Raw genomic sequence first — 13201 nt, 5'->3', positions numbered from 1 at the left:
TTTGTAATTTGAAATGATCTGCAGTTTTACTTTTATTTATTTATTCATGTTTTGTGATAAATCTTGAGATTTAAGGTAGGTCACCTTGGTGTGGTGTGGAAGGGGGAGAACAGAGGCATTGTGTGTTAGGATGCTTACTGACCCTTGGAGTAAGCCTGTGTGAAGAAGAGCAGCTGAACATCATTAAAGTGTTTTGTTAGTATTTGAATTTTTCTTGTCTTCAAATGCAGATTGATTTTATAGAGCCATCTAGTGGATAATAAAACTTTCATAGCATTAATGATGGCTTCCACGGCTTGATTTCTCTTTTCACGTCCTGATGATTTTAGTCCGCCATCTAGTGGACTATAATAAATCATCTCTGTCTTTCGATGTGTTTTATGTTTTTTTCCTCCTTAATTTTGAGAATTAACCACAGAGTGCACGTTCTAAATTCACTTAATCGGTTATAATATGAATTTTTTGTTGATGCAGAATTTATAGCTTTAAGGTAAAAAGAAAAATTGTATAGTCTTTTCAACCCTTTCTGAAGTGTTGAGGCAAAATAAAATATATAAATTACCAAGATTCTTTTACACCTAAAATATTTTGCAAGTCTGAGCAGTTTCCTTTGTTCCTTTAGATGATTAAAAATTTCACAGTGAGTTAACTTACACTCTATTTTTTCTATTTTGCATTTCCTAGATTTCCTTGTTTATAAGTTAGAAGCACAAGAAACACTAAATAAAGGAAGGGTAAGTTTTTTTTTTTTACCTTATTTTTTTTTTTATTTCATGAAACTTGAAGAAGAGGGAAATGTATTTGTAAAATATCTTACTCTGTTGATCATTATGATTGTAGGGCCAAAACTCTACCTCTCTCTCTGTTTCTTTCCTACAAAAATTCCAGGAGGAAGACCTTAAAAATTGTTCTGTTAAAACCTGCCTTTATTTATCACATTTTAATAGTAGTGATAAATATTGGGAATAGCCTAAAGTTCAGAAACAAAGAGAAGATTATTTGTATTTATTTGTTCCTTTGTATTCTCCCTTTTCTAGAGAATGTGATGTGTATCTGGTTTGCCCTTGCATAACATTACTGTTATTTCCACAGACACTACCCTGTAGGACAGTACCTGGCCTAGAGTCAGCATTCAAAAACATTTGTGGAATGAATGAATGAAAGAATGAATGATAGTGGTATTTACAAAATTTTTTAAGTCCAAATTAACTGGAGAAAAATGAGCTTTTACTCTAAGAAAAATATGTAAGCATTAGTTGGATAAAACATTGGCATTTGGGAATATTAAAATGAGAAGAGTCCATTCCTTGGATAGTGAGGAGGCTGTCAGCTTTTACCTCTACCTGCTTTTAAAAGGCCTAACCAAAACTGCATGCATTTTGTTGTGAGTTTTACAATCTAATTTTCTTAAACTAAAATACAGAAGTAAAGCAGTGAAATAAAGTAATAAGGCAAAAATCCAGTTCATTTTAGAAGTTGTAAAAATACGGAAAAAGTGATTTTACTTGTGCTGGCGTTGGGGTAAAAGCAAGGAGTGTGGTGTATAATATAGAACAACACACTGTGGGGAGAGAAAACTGCCAGGTGTCTTGTACACTGACTGCTTATGGCTGCCCAGGACTGTGGACTTTGTGAGGTCCACAGTGCAGTCAGTGCTCCAGCTGCTCACCAAGACACCTTACTGGACCAGGAGTGCAGCTGCTGCCTCAGGCTCAAGTGTCAGTCTGGCTCTGTCACTAAAGGAAATGCTTGCCCTTGGCCTGTCCTTACCCCTTCTGTTTCTCACTCTTCGAAATAGAGTCTCACTGGAGCAAAGTAATATATGTAGAATTTCTTACCCACCGAAGCTCAGGGAAATAAAGCACCTTTCTCTCCCCTCCCTTAAGCCATGCTAAGCTGGCAAGGCCTGGTCCTAGCTCTTCACCTCTCCTCCCCTCTTCCCCTTGGAGCACCTGGCACAATGTATTAACCACACGCTGTGATTATGTCTCAAGACCAGGTCCCCCATGTGTCTGGCCCTCAGTTCTCAGTATGAGAGTGGAAGTAAATTGTCTCCGAGAACCCTGTCAAGCTACTGTTTTATGATTTCATGTTCTGCTTTGTCATTATGAAAATCTAGCCAATGTATAGGAATGATTCAACCTTGGGATTCATTTTAGCTGACATACAAGTAAATAAATGCAATTGTTCCATTAAGAGCTGTAAGTTGTGGTTGGCAAGAGAGCCAGATTTGTTATCTTTGTGTTAACTATTTTCTTTTCAATTTACAGCAAGATTCCAATAGTAGATATAGTGCGTTAAATGTGCAACATCAGATGTTAAAAGTGAGTAATTTAAAGTTCTTCTTCATGAATGAATGAACTAAGTAATTTAAGCAATTAAGCAAATTTTACAGAAAGTTAATTTGTATTGTAATATGGTATATTATAGTGTTATTTGACTTAAAAGATATAGAATTGTAATGCCCCATCATATTTATTATCCAATTAACAAAGCATATTACACATTTTCCTACTAGTCAGGCTCTCTGGTTATCTAATTTTTTTATTTCATTCTTCTCTTTATTATTTAAGGCTTTTTGATTGTTTTCTTTTTTGTTTAATTTCTTACAGTCTTTTTTCTTAGATTCCTTCTTTTAGACACACTGGAGAAAGTAAAATTATTAAAGTGCTTTCTGTTATTGATAGTTCATGTGTTCTTTTACCTACTAGAGGAACACAATTTATATTTAAAGATTCCCCTTCCTTGGTTCTTGTGTAGAACTCATTACTGTGTGTCAGAAAGACTTTTTAAAAGGAGAGAGATTTCTTACTTCTTTCAAGCTAGAAGAGATGAGTAGCATGTCATTATGCATCTGCCCAACAGGAAAACCATGCCGTGATCTCCACCCTGCCAGCCCCCAGCTTTTTGTTTGATGCTGGCTTTCCTCCTTTATCAGAGGGGCAAGTGCATTTTATAGAAACCAGAACCTTTCCTGTTACCAAGAAATCGAAGCAGACCATTCATTCACATAAAGTATTTAGAGACTAGAATGTATCTAGATAGTGGTTACAGCAGAGTATTATAAGCAGGAGTAAGTTATGTAAGAATCATTCTATAAAAAATTTGTTACTTTCCGAAAAGGGAAAAGAGTATTTCTTTTTCTTCTTCTTTAATTGAGTCACCAGGATTTTGCTGAAAATCAAAAAAGGGAAATAAGAAATGTTGCTGGGAAAACATTAGATTGTATGTGGAAGTCCAGGATATCTGTGGAGGAATCATTGTTTCCTTAGCATTACCTTGTTTCCATAGTAATTTCAGTCCCTGGGAATGTCCCCAGGTCCCTTCCTTTTCCATCTCTCATGCTAACTTTTAACTTCTTATTGTTCCCATTGATGTTAAAATTAAGGAGAAAACTATTTTTGGCCACAATCCCAAATATTTAAAAGGTAAAGGGAAGTGGAGGCATCTGTACAAATTAAAAGCAACTGAGGAAAGCCTGCTTCTTCATTTGGCCTTCCTTGTGACAGAAAGGCAAGACTCTCAAGAGGTAACTTAGACTCTGGCACAATTTAGAAAATGGGCACCTCTGCTCAAGTGTTCATCTTTGCAGAGTCAACACGAGGAGCTAAAGAAACAGCACAGCAATTTGGAAGACGAACATCGCAAACAAGGAGAAGACTTCAGTAGGACATTTAATGACCACAAACAGAAATACCTGCAGCTGCAGCAAGAGAAAGAACAAGAACTTTCTAAGCTAAAAGGTATTTGGAAATCTAATTAGCTTGTGTATATGGAAATAAGTACGCATATTAATGTTTCAATAGAACAATAGACTTTTGTTTTGGTTTTTTTTGCATGGTGATTGATTTACATTTATCATGTGGTCCTTTACCAGCCACTTATTTCTTCATAGCAATTTCATATTTATCCTTATCTGTTTGGTTTGGTTTAGGGAAGCAGAATAGAATATATAGTGTTTCTCTACAAATCACTTTGGCCAAGTTGGGCAAGACAGTTCTAGTTCTCTATTTTATGTGCATTGTGGAACATTTAGTATCTCTGACCCCTGCCCACAAAATGCCATCAATGCTCCCCAGTCATTGTAATGATCAAAGATTGCCTCATGCATTACCACGTCTCCAAGGTACCACAAAGACACTCTGTTGATTATTAATAGTAGCTTTGAAAAGCTCAGGCTCTAGACTGCCCTGGTCAACTTGTCCTCTTCGAGTTCTACTTATATGACCACAGGTGAGTTGTGTAATCACCACAGGCTTCAAATGTCTACATCTGTAAAATTGGGATACGTATAAAAAGTATCAACCTCTTTTAGGGTTGGTGTGAGAATTAAATAATTCATGTAGAACACCTAAAATGGTTAGTGGTACATGTAAACCTTCTTATGTAGTAACTGCCATCAATATGAGAATCAAGTACTTTGATAGTAATGTGGAACAAAATGTATCATTTCTCTTAGCGCATGTGAGTTTTGGAAAAGGAAAATAGTGTATTCTACAGTCCCCTATTCAGGTGTTAAAAAGTTTAAAGTGTGAGAATTGGTTTAAAAAGTACATGGTGCTTGCAAAAGTAGTGGTGAAATCCAAGTAAGGTCTATATTCAAGTTAACTGTACTGTTCCAAATAATTTCCTGATTATGTATAAGATGGTATCATAGAGGGAAGCTCATTGATAGGTACTTTGGACTTCTCCATAATTTTTTTGCAATGTTTTGTTTATAATTACTTCAAAATAATAAGTTACAACAACAAGGCACATGGGAGTTAAATAGCTATTGAGGCAGTTTACAAAGGATTAAGGTGGTCTTGATAGAGTTGGCCGGGTGTCAGCAGATGATACCCAAGAGATGTAGACTGTAGGCGCTGTGGCTTGTTGGTTATATGGCAGGTGGTGAAGGGTTGTTAAGGTAACAAATCAGAGAAAGGTATCCTATCCTTACAAAGGTAGGGTAAAGCATGTTTTCTTATGCTTACTCTATATTTACTCCTTTCTTCAAAACAAAGTCCATTTATTATAAAATTTTAACAAATTATATATGGAAGTAAGACATTAGGACAATGGAAAATAGGAGGACTTATGCCATGTGAGTTCTGATACTAAGATAATTCAAGCCTTGTAACCTGGTCTGAACTTCTTGGTTCCCAGAACAAAAGAGGTAAGTTATCATCTGAAAAAGAGAATATACCTATACCTTGAGGGTGCGTGTGAGGGAGGGACAGAGACAGAAGCAGAGGCAGAGGCAGAGAGAGAGTCAGAGAGTAGTAGAGAAAGGGTGAGAGAGAGGACAGTTCTTCTGGTACCAATTATTTTTTTGGAGAAATTTCTCAGATCTTAACAGAGTGTGACAATGCCTTGATGACACTTTTATAAGCAATTTTCACATCAGCCCTTTTGTTTGATTATGATCCTTGAGAAAAGCTTAGAGGAGTAAATAACTTAAAGCATATTGCAATAGATGCAGGTCAGCAGGGGCAAACTAAGGTGTATAGTCCAAGTAGTCATAGGTATTCAGTGTGGTATGAGAGAGAATAATTCAGGATTCCTAGGGAGAGGAGCTGAGAGCATGTAAGCTTAGATAATTATTCTTTTCATTATTGTTATAATAGCTAACAATAAATGTTTACTATATGCCAGTACCTGGTGAAACTCTTAAGTTATTTAATTCTCATAACAACCTGTAAGGTAGGCATTGTATTTAGCCTAATCTAACAATGAAGAAATGAGGTCTCCTAAAATTAAATAACTTAAGGGTAATAGGGCAAAGGCATGGGAGCCACTGCCATTTAGTTTATTCTCTGAAATTCCTTTAAAAACTAATGAAGTTTGGGTATTTCAAGTAACTGTGTGTGTGTACACTGAAGCCCCAAGCAGCCAATGACACACTACTTCCCTTAGATGCCCAGTGGCATCCTGTGTTGACCTTTGAGAAAATCCATTATTTCCTGTAGGTGAACACCCCAGTCACATTTCCCATTTTGTTTTGATCTCTTCCCTAACCCAGTCACCAATCTAATGCCCAGGGATCAGGCATGGACTGAAAAGGAGTGCAGTGAACAGAAAATAGGATGGGCATTTCCCTTCTGTGCTGAGTACCACAGTAGAGAATTAGAGATTTGCCTGTAGCAGGTGACTACCACTTAGGGACAGTTTGCCTGGCACCATCTAGGTTTATACCTGCTGTCTCAGCATAATTATTAACAGTATCCCCTTTCACTTGCAAAAGTTTCTCCCACTGAAAAACATATTGTCACCCTGCCACCATTCAGCTTCTGCTGAGTGTTGTCACATGAGAATTGGCTTTGTTTTGCCAATTTTATCAAACCCAGATTCTTGATTTAGAAATGGTGACAGCTATTCAAATGTAGAGAAGATACTGTATAAACCAACACTGCAGAGGCAAAAAAAAGTTTGTGATTTAGGTTCATCCCAGGAGCTGTCATAAAACATCTAATGTCCAGATACAGGGATATGAGAAAAAAACAAGAGGTTAAGTGAGGTGGGTCTGGAATCTTTAAAGGCACAGCAGTTGTTCTGTTAACAATAGAGTTTGAGATTAGGGAGGTTTTAGGACTTGACTCTTCTAGCTGTAGTCTCACATTGTAGCCCTGGGAAGAGCTGTTCTATAGCTATTAGAATGAGGATTTAGGTCAGTCAAGAGCACAGTGATAGGAGAAGGAAAATATATTTGGAATTTTTCAGCAGGTAAATGGGTTTCTCTCTCTCTCTCTCTTTCCCGCTCTCCCCCCTACTCCCCTTCTCCCTCCTTCCTTCCCTTTATTTCTTGAGTTGCCTTCGTAATTGAAATACCTTTTGGAGTCTGTGGAAGTTATTCATGCTGTGAGAAATAGGATCTGTACTTTTTGATAACTTTGTTTTTAATTTGCGAAGAGACTACAATCTTAGACTACCCCAGCCCATTACATCTTACTCCTAAGGGCTTGCTTATTAACAGAAATATTTCATTGTTACTCCTGCTTAATTCATAATCCTCAATTTCTATACTTCTATATTGTGTAGCTTGCTTTAAAGTATTCAAACAACTAAATCAGATTGTATTGGGATGTCCAGCTGAATCGATACCACATCCCCAAGTTACGAATCCTTGTCAGTTCGGCACATTATACTGTCAAAGTGCAAAACAAATCCTAAAACAAGCTTTAGATATGAAGAGAATAGAATTGAAAGCTTGAAAATCTCAAGACTTTATGGGTGATTTTTCTTTTTTAAAAATAGAAACTGTGTACAATTTGAGAGAAGAGAATAGACAACTAAGGAAAGCGCACCAAGACATACATACACAGCTTCAAGACGTCAAGGTAAAGTGCCACCAAGTGTTTGACTGTGCGGCGTTTGCCTGCTTCACTTTGCAGAATGACTTTAAAGGTCATTCCTTAATTCTGTGCTTTACAAATCCACATTGTTGTTTTGGGCTTTGCATAACCTGGAGTGTGCCCAATACTTCTACCACTTTTTCATTGTAAGCTGAAGGTGGTCTGAAAATGCAAACGTTTCCATTGGTACCTAAATGATTCTTAAGCTACACGGTTACATTTTCATAAGCTTTTTATTTGCCAAGGTTTATTAATAATGAAAGATTTGCTTCTTTGCTTTTGATTTCGTTGTCGCAATTGTGGTATTTGGGCGGCCCCATTTAGGTTCTGGAATAGCACATGAATCGCAGTATCTCTGCGGTAGGTTTTAACTTAACAAATGCTGCCATAACAAGAAGCAAGCGCACTACATCAGGGTGGTCACCCCACTGTCGGCCGAAGAAGAATTTATCTTAGAACGTTCAATCTCAACACATCAAATCCTTTTTTATGTAGCAACAGCACAAGAATTTACTCTCCGAGCATGAACGACTTGCAGTGACTCTGGAGGACCACAAGAGTGCGCTGGCTGCCGCGCAGGTTAGAAGGGTGGCAGCCTCTCTCTTTCAAGTCTGCCTAACCGCTCTGAATGCCTTTGTGCATGCAGTCTCTGACAGGCCCACCTGCGGTGAATTCCCTAGGACGGACCTATCCTGATCCTGATGATCATGCATGCTTTAAAAATTCAATCAAGAGAATATTAAATAAATCTTTGATTATGTTTTGCTTCAGGGTGCATAGGACTGTTTCTACCCTTTACCAGCCCTCCATGTAGTCTAAATCACAGAAATCACACCATACATACGATCTTTGGCCCCTCTCTGACCTGTGGTGATACTTCGTATAGGATCTATAGGATTTTATGATGCTGGCTACCTAAATAAATTAGTCAGACCTTTGCTTGCCTCCCTCCCTCCTGTGCCCCCCGCATTTCAGCCTACACACACGCCTTTTGGGACTAGGCTTATTATGTGTTTGGTCAGGTCACAGGAAATAAGACACCTCATGGGAATACAGACAGAAAAACAAGAGTTGTAAATTCCATTTGTTCAAAGCCTGGAAAAATTCAGTCCCTGGCACAAGGCAGGCCCACAGAAGATATTTGCTGAATGAACAAATGAACAAATGCAAATGCTGGAGAACTTACTAAATAAAGCAATACCATACTGAGTGTTTACAGCTTTCAGGCAGAAGCAAAGGAATAGGAACAGCTAGCTTGGCCAGTAGGACTTCCTTTTCTTCTGAAAGAATTAAGAGAAAGGGGAAAAGGAAAAGCAACTACCTGTCCTCATAGGGAGACCCTGGATTACTTTTTGTCTTTATAAAATTATTAGAAGTGTGAAATGCTGGGCCCTGACCCATCTCAGAGGCTACAGCAGCTGTGTTTGTGGGCTCTCCCTTCAAGCCTGTCCGGGATTGGCCAGCTCCCTCTGACACTGTAGCTGTGTGCTCCTGTTTTATTTGTGTACAAATTAAATTGATTTTAGAGGAGGTTATTTCATTCAAAAACCACCTTTATAAAGTTTTTCCAAGTACTGTTATTTACACTGTTTTTCACACTGAAAAATGTGACAACCAATGTGAATATTCTCTGTGCTCTCATGGCCATAAATTTTAGAATAAGCAACAGTTCGAAAATCCAGAGGAATATAAGTAAAATAATTGATGGACTGACCAAAGCCAAATTCTATAGTAAGCACACTGAGTACTGCTGACAAGGTTTGTAATAGAAAAATTTTTATTTAACTAACATAGAGTTTTGTGTTTCTTTAAATATCTTTTTTGCTCTTTTGAGAAAGTTGAAGTTGTCTTTTTTTTTTAAATAGTTATGCCAGAACTAGGTGCAGTACTTCCTCAGAGTCCCACCTCTAATCCCGATAGTACAACTTTTCCTGGATTTCCTTAGAAAACAAATGCTGTTTCAGGCATCTCTATAGCTTATGTAAATCACTTTACGAGATTCTGTCTTGACAGCTTGATTTTTAAATGTATTTGAGGGAGGAGAGAGCAAGAACAGAATAAAATTTGAGAGTTTCCAATCGGTCAGGGATTATTACAAGAACTTTATGTACAGAATTTTATTCAATATTCACAACCTACTGAGTTATACAATATTAGGATCTTTTTATAACTAAATAAAGTGAGGTCAAAGGGAAATAAAACAGCCCAAGATTATCAAAATAATGCTTAACTCTTAAGCTGGTGTTTTTGGAAAGTTCCCTGCCTCACAGTTATCTGGGCCTTGCCCCAGGCCTACTGAGTTTTAATTTCTAGGGTTGGGGCCCAAAAGACAGCATTTTTAAAAATCCCTTCATGATTCTTAATGCTTATTAATATTAGAGAACCACACATTACTGCCTTCAAAGATTATGTATTTAGCAGGAAGAGAGAGAAGAAAAGCTAGAATTAAGGTTTGCTTATTCTTCATATTTATTTTATTAAAAGTATCATTATGTGCATATCTTTTGTTTTTTTCTTTGACCTCCAGAGTTGCTTTGTAAATGTCTTGAGAGATTTCTGGGATAAGGCCCACTGCTCACTGTATGGCACACCTTTGTACAAATTATATAAAGAAGCACTCCCCCTGAGTCATATTTAGTAAACAGACTTCTTCACCTTTGTGTGAATTAGAAAAAGACAAAAAGGCCCCCCCTTCCTTGGGGTGGAAGAGTACTGTTTCCGGGTGCATGGCTGTGGCAGTGGGATCTAGTCACCTGCTCTGCTGCACATGCGGAGGGGCGCAGCCCCATCTGGGAAGCTGGTTCAGAAGAGGTTTCTGTGTTCTCTGTGTGTATTTACACACACAGCATTTCTGTTTTAGGATAACATTGTTGGTGCATATGATGATCTAAGTAGAAATAGTGTCTATTATTTTCTTAGTTGAGGTATTTGATTTGTTTTCTGCCCTTCTAGCCCTTTATATTAAAGATATTACACATGTATACACATACACACAGATGCACCTGGATGAATATATTACAGTCTTATACCTACATTACTGCCTTTATCGCTTTGGAAGGAAAGGACATTCAGACTTGCGGAGTACAAATCCAGCCTCATTGCATGCCTATGCCATGGCTTTCAAAAAACCACAGAGCACAATGCCTGAAGCTTTTTGGAGAGTAAAGGACCCTACTGGACACAAGTTGACTGGAGAAAGAGGGTTGTCTGAGTGATTTTGTGTGTGTATATATATTCAGTTATTTATTTTAAACTTATTTATTTCCACTGAAAAATGTTACTCAGACCATATTGGTATATCTGCACCTGTATAATTATGTCAATTTTTAATTGTTTTTAATGCTATAAAACTGATTGCATAGCTGCCTTTTAATAACATTTATACTAGAAAGTTGTTTATAAAAATTCTGATTTTGTTTAATGCAGCATGAGAAACTAACATCTGTCTTAGACATTTTTTTCTCTGTCCCTTTAATTCTAATTCTAATCTGCATGTGCTTAAAAATTTAAGCATGTCCAAGTAAGAATAACTAATGCATGCAAAAAATTTGTATATTTTTCCTAGTTTTTATTAAGTATAATATTTTTGTCTAGTTTTCCAGTGACCTCTAGTGCCCATCCATGAGTGATAATCTCTTTCCCTCTCAAATTGTACAATTTGCATCCAATTTATATCAGACTCAAGTTGCAGAATATAAACAACTGAAAGATACTCTGAATAGGATTCCAAGCTTTCGAAAACCAGAACAAGTGGAGCAGCAGAATGTTACCCAGGTGGCACATTCTCCACCAGGTGAAAGCACAGCAAGGGAGAGGCCAGCAGGCGAGCCACGGGAGGTAAGAGGCGTGAACTGGTAATCTGTGGTCACATCACTGTCCCCGTCAAGCTGTCATCAGGTGAACTGCTCTAAATATTGCCAACTCTTTCTTCAGAAGAGTGTTTCTCAAGCTTTAGAGTGTTTGGTTCTCAAACATCAGAGTCCTCAGCAGGGCTGTTAAAACACAGATAGCTGGGCTCCAGCCCAGAGCTTCCAATTCAGTTATTGGGGGTCAGGCCTGAGGATCTGCATTTCTAACTGATGCAGCTGGCCAGGGGAGCACATTTTGAGAATGACTGCTCTAGTATTTTCTAGGAAAGACTTTACTGGCTTTGTCTATTCATATGAGTTAATTTTTTTAAAGAAGCTGTTGTGTCTGAGCTCTTAACTTTTTTTTGTTTATTTGGGTAGAGTGAGAAAGTTAAGTGAGCATGAAGGTATTATGTGACCACCAGTCCACTCAACTGTTACAGTTGATAATGTAGTTGAACTTGCTGCAGCGCTAGGTCGTCACAGAACATGCCAACACTGGAATTAGTAAGCCCTTATAAAAGTACCAAGGGTATGAAGACTAGTCTCTTAAATCCAGTTTTGTATTCCTGTTCTTTAATGAAAATTAAGTCTTGCTTAAGAATATCTCTTAAGTGGAACATCAAAAGTAATGTCATTCCTTATCATTAATTCCTACAAAACTGTTTTTGTAATTACAAATATAATAAAAATGGCAAGTGTGGTTACCTTTCTCCCTGACAAAATTATGTTCAACGATGAATGTTTGAGAAGACATCCCCTAAGCTTCCATCTCAGGGGAATAATGCACTTTATATGAGTGGACTTCATGTGAGTCTTCGTTTGTGCAGAGCTTTCCTTCACAGACAGGTTCTGTGTCTCTTCTAGTTTGACTGCAAGTTTACTGGACTCATCCCTTAATGGCTCAGACCTTTAGTTTTCCCACCTGTGAGGTAGAGATAGTAGTTATGTGCTCTAACCTTTCTAATAGGGATGGTGTAGAGATGAATGACAGGTGTTTGAAAGCACTTAGGGCTCTTCAGAAAAATATTTCATATAAAGCCAGGGCAGTGTGATGTCAAACTTGACAGGTACCTGAGAACGTTAGTATAATAGACATCTCTGAAAGTTGTCCTCAGATATCTGACAAATGACTTTTTTCCTTGGTTTATTTATTTGTACAATTTATTACACCATCTCAGTTATATTTCTGCCAATTTAAGCAGAGGGTGTCATACTGACCTCAATTACAGGAGAGCAGTCTGACCAAGGAAGTTATTTTTCTGATAAAGAAGGTTGGGGTGGGGCAAGAGTGACAGATGTTCTTATTGATATCATATAGTCTCTGTTCTAATTATTGAGGACCACATAGAAATCTCTGCAACTTGCAGGGAAAACTGATTGCATCAACCCGTTTTAGAAGATGAGTTCTCTGCAAAAAGACATCTTTTCTCTATTCAGAGTTTTCTGTATTAACAATACAAAATATTTACAAAAGACTTCTGATTTATGAAGAAGTACTACTTTAATACACTAAAAGTATTATATTGTCTGGTTCATTGGGCTCTACTTTTAGCTAACATGGATGCCCATTAATAAAGGCATTCTTTTTGGGGGCCTAATAAAAAATAAACCCAGCTCATCCTCAATTTGCTTTTATTCTCTTTTCAAATCACTGTTGAAAACAAAACTTGAAGAAAATGATGTAAGCATTTCATTATTTGAAGTGTGAGGTTTTTTTTGTTCCTTTTTATTCTAAGGAAAAACAGAACAGAAATTAGAGTGCTTTTGAGAGAAGGGTCTACTGAGATGTGATTGCTTAGAGGCCTTACTGTTAGGTTATATACTGTATTCCTTTCGAGATGAAATTTTGTTTATGTTACCTCTATTTTATAGGTGAGATTACACAGTTGAGGAGAGTTAAATGACTCCACTGCAGCCATACTTTTCAGTCAGGACTCTATATTCTAGACCCCAGGATTTTGCTTATGTTGTAACCCCATAGACATGGTAAATAAATAAATAATGTCACTACTTTTGAAG

General features: G+C 37.3%; 1 protein-coding gene across 6 annotated transcripts in view; it reads left to right on the top strand.

The window, feature by feature from the left end:
* The window catches only part of GOLIM4 (golgi integral membrane protein 4), a 69317-nt gene that overhangs the window by 37884 nt on the left and 18232 nt on the right, over positions 1 to 13201 (top strand). For 4 of the 6 annotated variants that reach the window (XM_036898333.2, XM_036898337.2, XM_036898334.2 and 1 more), the window contains exons 3-8: positions 685 to 734; positions 2271 to 2324; positions 3593 to 3743; positions 7234 to 7316; positions 7827 to 7910; positions 11010 to 11168. In XM_036898333.2, coding sequence (XP_036754228.2) covers positions 685 to 734; positions 2271 to 2324; positions 3593 to 3743; positions 7234 to 7316; positions 7827 to 7910; positions 11010 to 11168 — 581 coding nt within the window. The remainder of the gene's footprint in view (positions 1 to 684; positions 735 to 2270; positions 2325 to 3592; positions 3744 to 7233; positions 7317 to 7826; positions 7911 to 11009; positions 11169 to 13201) is intronic. The other 2 variants (XM_036898336.2, XM_036898335.2) reach the window with 1 other exon arrangement.

The sequence above is a fragment of the Manis pentadactyla genome, chromosome 1 (assembly GCF_030020395.1).
Source record: "Manis pentadactyla isolate mManPen7 chromosome 1, mManPen7.hap1, whole genome shotgun sequence".
In the NCBI taxonomy this organism is placed as follows: domain Eukaryota; kingdom Metazoa; phylum Chordata; class Mammalia; order Pholidota; family Manidae; genus Manis; species Manis pentadactyla.
The sequence above is the reverse complement of the archived record's forward strand: the minus strand, read 5'-3'. Positions and strand labels throughout refer to the sequence as shown.